General features: G+C 36.7%; 1 protein-coding gene across 1 annotated transcript in view; it reads left to right on the top strand.

Annotated features, from left to right (window-relative positions):
- The window catches only part of LOC307154509 (E3 ubiquitin-protein ligase TRIM35-like), an 8,942-nt gene extending 2,640 nt beyond the window's left edge, over positions 1-6,302 (top strand). The window contains exons 3-6 of the mRNA XM_079864515.1: positions 868-1,089; positions 1,171-1,193; positions 1,312-1,430; positions 2,912-6,302. Of these exons, the coding sequence (XP_079720641.1) occupies positions 868-1,089; positions 1,171-1,193; positions 1,312-1,430; positions 2,912-3,615 (1,068 nt within the window). The 3' untranslated portion in view covers positions 3,616-6,302. The remainder of the gene's footprint in view (positions 1-867; positions 1,090-1,170; positions 1,194-1,311; positions 1,431-2,911) is intronic.
- The last annotated feature ends 118 nt before the right edge of the window (positions 6,303-6,420 follow it).

Raw genomic sequence — 6,420 nt, 5'->3', positions numbered from 1 at the left:
AAAGCATTTCGTCCCTACCAGTGAATGTGCCATAACTGTTTATCCGTCGTCATTGGTGACCCTGCATGTTTACTTGCCTGCGCATTCACGGCAGGCTCCGCTGTGGGGGGAACTTTACATAACAAAATACATGTTTAACAGCTAGTAGGCCTAACGTTATATGTTATGAATCTTACACGAAATTCATCTTCATCACACTGCAACTAATGGAAATGGAAAAACGTGTATCAATGCAACCTGTTTTTAGCTTTGCCTTATAGTTATAACTAGCTCGTTAGCGAATCAAAAAATATATATTTTAAACTTTACCATTATCGATATGATAGCTTGATAGTGAGTAGGCTACTAAAATACATCTTATTTGTTTATATTCATAATGATAAAGTTAGATTTTTTTATTACATGTGATTCTGACATGATGCTACATGCACTGCGCTCCTTCCTCTCTGCTCGTCTCAGGTAAATAATGCGTCTTCCAGCTCAGCGGTCGGGCGTTCATGTGTTTTGGGGGCGTGGCTTTGGAAGGACCCCAGAAGGGAGAGGGTGGACTGAATGGAAATAATGAGCTGTCTTTAAAACAGTCCTTAGAGGTCTACATACACTCGTATAGAACTGAAGCTTGTGCAGATGTTATATAACAAATTAAACAAGAGAATCTGCCAATTCAGATGATACACAGTCTATCATTAGACATTAATTTACATAATTGCAAATTAAGTTTAAATCTAGATGTGGAAATCCCTTTTTGCACACAGACACGTACAGCTTCTAATGTAGTTTCAGGAGGGTGGTGGTCATGTTATCAAACAAGAACATTCAAATATTACATTAAAAATGAACACTTACACCCCCCCCACCCCCACCCAGTCTCAAGTTCAGCAGACAGAGAGAAGAATCAGGGAGGAGTTTAAGAAAATCCACCGGTTCCTGAAAAAGGAGGAGGAGAGCAGGATAGCAGCTCTAAATGAAGAAGAGAAACAAAAGAGAGGAAAGATGGAGAAAAGAAGGAAGGGCAGAATACATTCCCTCTCAGACAGACTCCAAGAGGTGGAGGAGGGAATGAAGGATGACAACATCACTTTCCTTCAGGTGGGGGAGGGAATACACTTCACATACTCACACTTTTTGTTATTCTATTACAGTCACTAACCTAGCTGTGCATTTTCACAGAATTATAACAGCCTTATGAACAGGTATTTATTGGTTTCTAAGTAAAAAAAATATAATAGAGTTTAGTTGAGTCCAGTCGTTACTCTGAGAGCTGTGTGTGTGTGTGTGTGTGTGTGTGTGTGTGTGTGTGTGTGTGTGTAGAGCTAAATACACGCTTCCAGATGCAGAACTGAGTTCAGAAGCTCTTATTGATGTTCCCAAACATCTGGGCAACTTGAAGTACCAAGTGTGGGAGAAGATGAAGGACGTCTGCCCTTACTGTGAGTGCTAGACTTGTAGAAAAATAACTAATAGATATCACCATACTTTCTCAAATGATTAATCACTGTACATTAGACAAATATTACATTTCAGACTTGTAAGACAAAACTATTTAAGTTTGTAAATGAGGCAGTTTTATTTTATTTGCATATATTTCCAGATTAGAAATCTGAAAATTGGATAAAGCCGATTCAAAATTCCTGTTTGTTTTCTTGACATTCTAAAGTTAAAGGTTTTTACAGAGGGGATTTGTAGGCCTATCTGTATGTATGAGATTGTGCAAAAAAGAGGGGATTTGACACACATTCATACCCTGTTGATGAGCCATGCTGTCTATTATCACAGACAGAACCTGTAGTAAATTACCTGTTGGCTTTTTTTTTTTTATGATAGCTGCATGCTGCATGCTCATTTTGAGAAAACAGCTTTTAAAGATTTACGTTTTTACGAAATATTACATTTTTTTATATTAAGTGTCTAATGCTTATCAAGGCTGTGTTTATTTGATCAAAAATACAGAAAAAAAACAGTAATATAGTAATATACTTTAAAAAATAATTTATTCCTGTGATGCAAAGCTGAATTTTCAGCATCATTACTCCAGTCTTCAGTGTCACATGTGACATCCAGTCAATCACATGATCCTTTAGAAATCATTCTGATATTCTGATTTATTATGAGTGTTGGAAACAGTTCTGCTGCCTAATATATTTGATGAATAAAAGGTTAAAAAGAACTGCATTTATTCAAAATAAATTAAAAATTCTTTACTATCACTTTTTATCAATTTAACACATTCTTTCTGAATAAAAGAAAAAAATTACTGACCAGTAGTGTATATTGTCTATTTTTTTTAAATGCTTTTTTATTATTTTTATTTTTATTTTTTGACTTTTTATTCATCAAAGTATCCTAAAAAAAGTATCACAGGTTATGAAAAAATATTAAGCAGCAGAACTGTTTCCAACTTTGATAATGAATCATCATATTAGAATGATTAATAAAGGATCATGTGATAGACTGGAGTAATGATCCTGAAAATTCAGCTTTGCATCACAGAAATAAATGATAATTTAAAGTATAATAAACTGAAAACCAATTATTTTAAATTGTAATAATATATCACAATATTACTTTTTTCTGTATTTTTTATCAAATAAATGCAGGCTTGATGAGCAGAAGAAACTTCTTTCAAAAACATTAAAAATAGTAATGTTTCCAAACTTTTGACCTGTATTGTATGTATTGTAATTGAAATCTACAGAAGTAAATAGATAAAGTGTTATGAGAATATGTGCATTTTTTAAGGTTTCTTCCCACAATAGTCTGAAAGAAGACAAAACAGCTATGAAATGTTATGGAAGCAAAACTCAAAACCCAAAAATCCTCAAATTGACAAGTGCATTAAAAACTATAGATTTGCCTGTAGTGTGTTTCCTTAAATTGACTGACAGATGATCTCTTCTTCTAATCTCTCCAGATCCCGTGATCCTGAACCCAAACGCTGCTCCACCAGACGTCTCTGTGTCCGATGATCTGACCTCTGTGACCTCATGTTTCCATCGGCAGGACAAGCACAAAGCTCTTTGTCTGCACAGGAACCGGATGGTGTTGGGAAGTGTTGGATATGGTGATGGCGTTCACACATGGGAAATCGAGATGGGAAACAGTCGCCACTGGACACTAGGAGTGTGTTTTGGATCAGAAGGAAAACCTCCTACACAACCTCTGACCCCTGAAAACGGCTTCTGGGGTCTCAGACGGGATGGATACTTGTACCATTTCCTGAACACAACACTAATCTTCAAGCTGGTGACGAATCCCCAAGTAGTGCGAGTGAGGCTAGAGGATTGTTATGACATGAAGGGAGGATGGTGGAGGAATGTGAGTTTTTATGACACTTCTAATGATTGCCATTTTGCCAGCATTACTGGAGTGCCTGCTGGGAAGGAACTCTTTCCATTTGTGATCCCAGAAGAGCCTTCTGTCCCACTGCGTGTCGTCCCAGCTAAAGTTACTCTGACTGTTAAACCGTTTGAACCATTTGAACCGGTTGAACCGAAGCTATCCTTCAAGGAGAGACATCGAGTCTTGATCATCATCTGTGTTTGTGTCATTATGTCGATATTAGTGATTCTGTCGTGGAATATCGATGACGAAGTGCATGAAAAGGAAAGCATTTAACAAGCTGTCCATTTACTGACATAATGGTCTGTTGCAATGCCCCAGACATTAGCAAACAAAAGGTTATGGACTGTCTTAATTGTCTAACTAAATCTTGGAGAAAGTGATGTGGTCTATGCTGCATTAATGTGGCGTGACCTGAAAAAGACAGGTGTCATCATTGCTAATATTTACACTCACTACTTGCATCTTGAGTTTAGTCTAATTTTATATGCACATTTATTTTATTCTTGCATCACCATGTCCCTTTAATCGCCGTACTTCACCAGGCTCCCAACAGGAGTGTGTGAGAGAGAGGAGGCACGAAGACGATCTGGGCTGGCGGTGTGTGACGACGCACATCTGTGATGAATGAAGCCTCATAACCGCCACTATTAAATGCCAAGTGTATCCGGTCCTAATCCAACCGCTCTGTTGTGCATTTCCCAAAAACAGTGTTAGTCAGCTATGGTTTCAAGTTCCACTGCCTGTTGGTTTGGCCAACAATATAATTATTGTTATAGTTATACTCATAAATATTGTTCTTGTTGTGAATGCGTCTAAATGCTGGGGACAGTGTAAACATCTGTGATAGTTTCTGTTGAACCGTCTCTTATTATTATTATTAATATAGACATTTTCCACAGTAGTTGATCACTGATTTCAAACCAAATTACATCTAAACTTTGAGATTAGGATTGATCCTTTATCTATCTCACAATATCCCACAGTTCTTCCTATTGCTCCTCAGCAGTCAACAACAACGATCATGATGTTGAAAGCTGGTGCTGCATATCTTTGTGATGTATCATATCTCCTCACCAGAACTGAACTGCTTGTGACTCATTATTATTCCCAGCAGTGCTCAGTGATTGTGTCGAAATATCCTGTTTGGCCAGTTATGCAAAGTACAGTTCAGAGCAGTTCATGATATTTGATTCTCTTCTGTTGTGTAGTCTAAGCTTTCATCTCTGTATGCTTTTGGTCATTAGTTGTTGATTTACATTGGTATTTTGTAATGGCAAATTTTTTATAATGTAATTATTTTAAAACTAACAGGTACCTATTCTGTTATTCCAGGCAAAAATTGTACGTCTGTTGTATATAAAAGTTTTTATCACATTTCTGGCAAAATATGTTCTTATGCAATGTAGTTACAGGGTAATTTTGACATCTGTGGGTTGTAAATTAAACTTATATATGGCTGTATGTAAGCACAGTATGATAAAAATTGAATCTGAAACAATTTTATAAACAGCTGATTTCGAAAAACATTGGCAATGCTATTTATTGGCTTTTTTTTTACTAAACTACTTTACGTTAAGCCAAGTAAGTATTGCAATGACACTTAAATGTCAGGGCAAATATACTGTGTAATTAAAAGTTGTTTTTTTTTGTTTTTTTGTTTTTTAATAAGAGTACCTTTCTCTGTAATTACTGTGCAAATAGTGTTGTTTCGTATTGTTACATAGTAAGTAGTGTTTGTTACCCGTTTCAACTGTGTAGTTACAGGGTAAGTGTAACTCCTGCGGGCTGTAAATTAAAGTGGCGCTTGTTACCCCCTTGTTCTGTGTAGTTACAGGGTAAGTGTAACTCCTGCGGGCTGTAAATTAAAGTGGCGCTTGTTACCCCCTTGTTCTGTGTAGTTACAGGGTAAGTGTAACTCCTGCGGGCTGTAAATTAAAGTGGCGCTTGTTACCCCCTCGTTCTGTGTAGTTACAGGGTAAGTGTAACTCCTGCGGGCTGTAAATTAAAGTGGCGCTTGTTACCCCCTTGTTCTGTGTAGTTACAGGGTAAGTGTAACTCTTGCGGGCTGTAAATTAAAGTGGCGCTTGTTACCCCCTTGTTCTGTGTATTTACAGGGTAAGTGTAACTCTTGCGGGCTGTAAATTAAAGTGCCGCTTGTTACCCCCTCGTTCTGTGTAGTTACAGGGTAAGTGTAACTCCTGCGGGCTGTAAATTAAAGTGGCGCTTGTTACCCCCTTGTTCTGTGTAGTTACAGGGTAAGTGCAGTAAATATACAATAAAGGATCCCATTTAATTTCTGACTTTTATTTTACAAAAAAAATTCAAAACACTTTTTCATCTTAATAAAGCATTGTCTTTTCTACAGTAGGCCTATACTCAAACAACAAAGTTTAATTTACAACCCACAGATGTCAAAATTACCCTGTAACTACATTGCACAAGAACATTTTTTGCCAGAAATGTGATAAAAAACTTTTATATACAACAGACCTACAATTTTTGCCTGGAATATATTAACAGAATAGGTACCATTTTTAAAATAATTACATTATAAATGATTTTCTTGTATATCTGGTTGTACCCCTTTATCACCCAAAACTTAACATATTGTTCCCTTACACCTACACGGAGGTACACTATAATTACAGAAACATACACCGTAATTTCGGTTTACTTACGAAGTTCTTTGCAGGTTGTATATCTGCTTGTTACCCCTTTATTACTCAAAACTTAACATATTGTTCCCTTATACCTACACGGAAGTACACTATAATTACAGAAATGTACACCGTAATTTCGGTTTACTTACGCAGTTGTTTGCAGGTCGTAATATAAAGTGTTACCACCATTTCTAATGCAGGTTGGTCAAATGGAGTGGTGACCACATAACATGTATGTCTAGTTTCCATTAGTGTTTAATTTTTATTCATACTGTGTGAGTTCAGTTGCCTAAAGCAGTTAAATAAAAAAAAAATAAAAAAAAAACAGCTTTAAATCACACCAGTTCCGAGGCTCACTGAGAATGTGATGACCGTCTGGGCCACTAGAGAGAGCGCACGTGTTTTTCATATGGGTGGA

This window comes from Squalius cephalus, assembly GCF_949319135.1.
Source record: "Squalius cephalus genome assembly, chromosome: 2".
Lineage (NCBI taxonomy): Eukaryota > Metazoa > Chordata > Actinopteri > Cypriniformes > Leuciscidae > Squalius > Squalius cephalus.
This window is presented reverse-complemented; position numbering and strand designations above follow the sequence as displayed.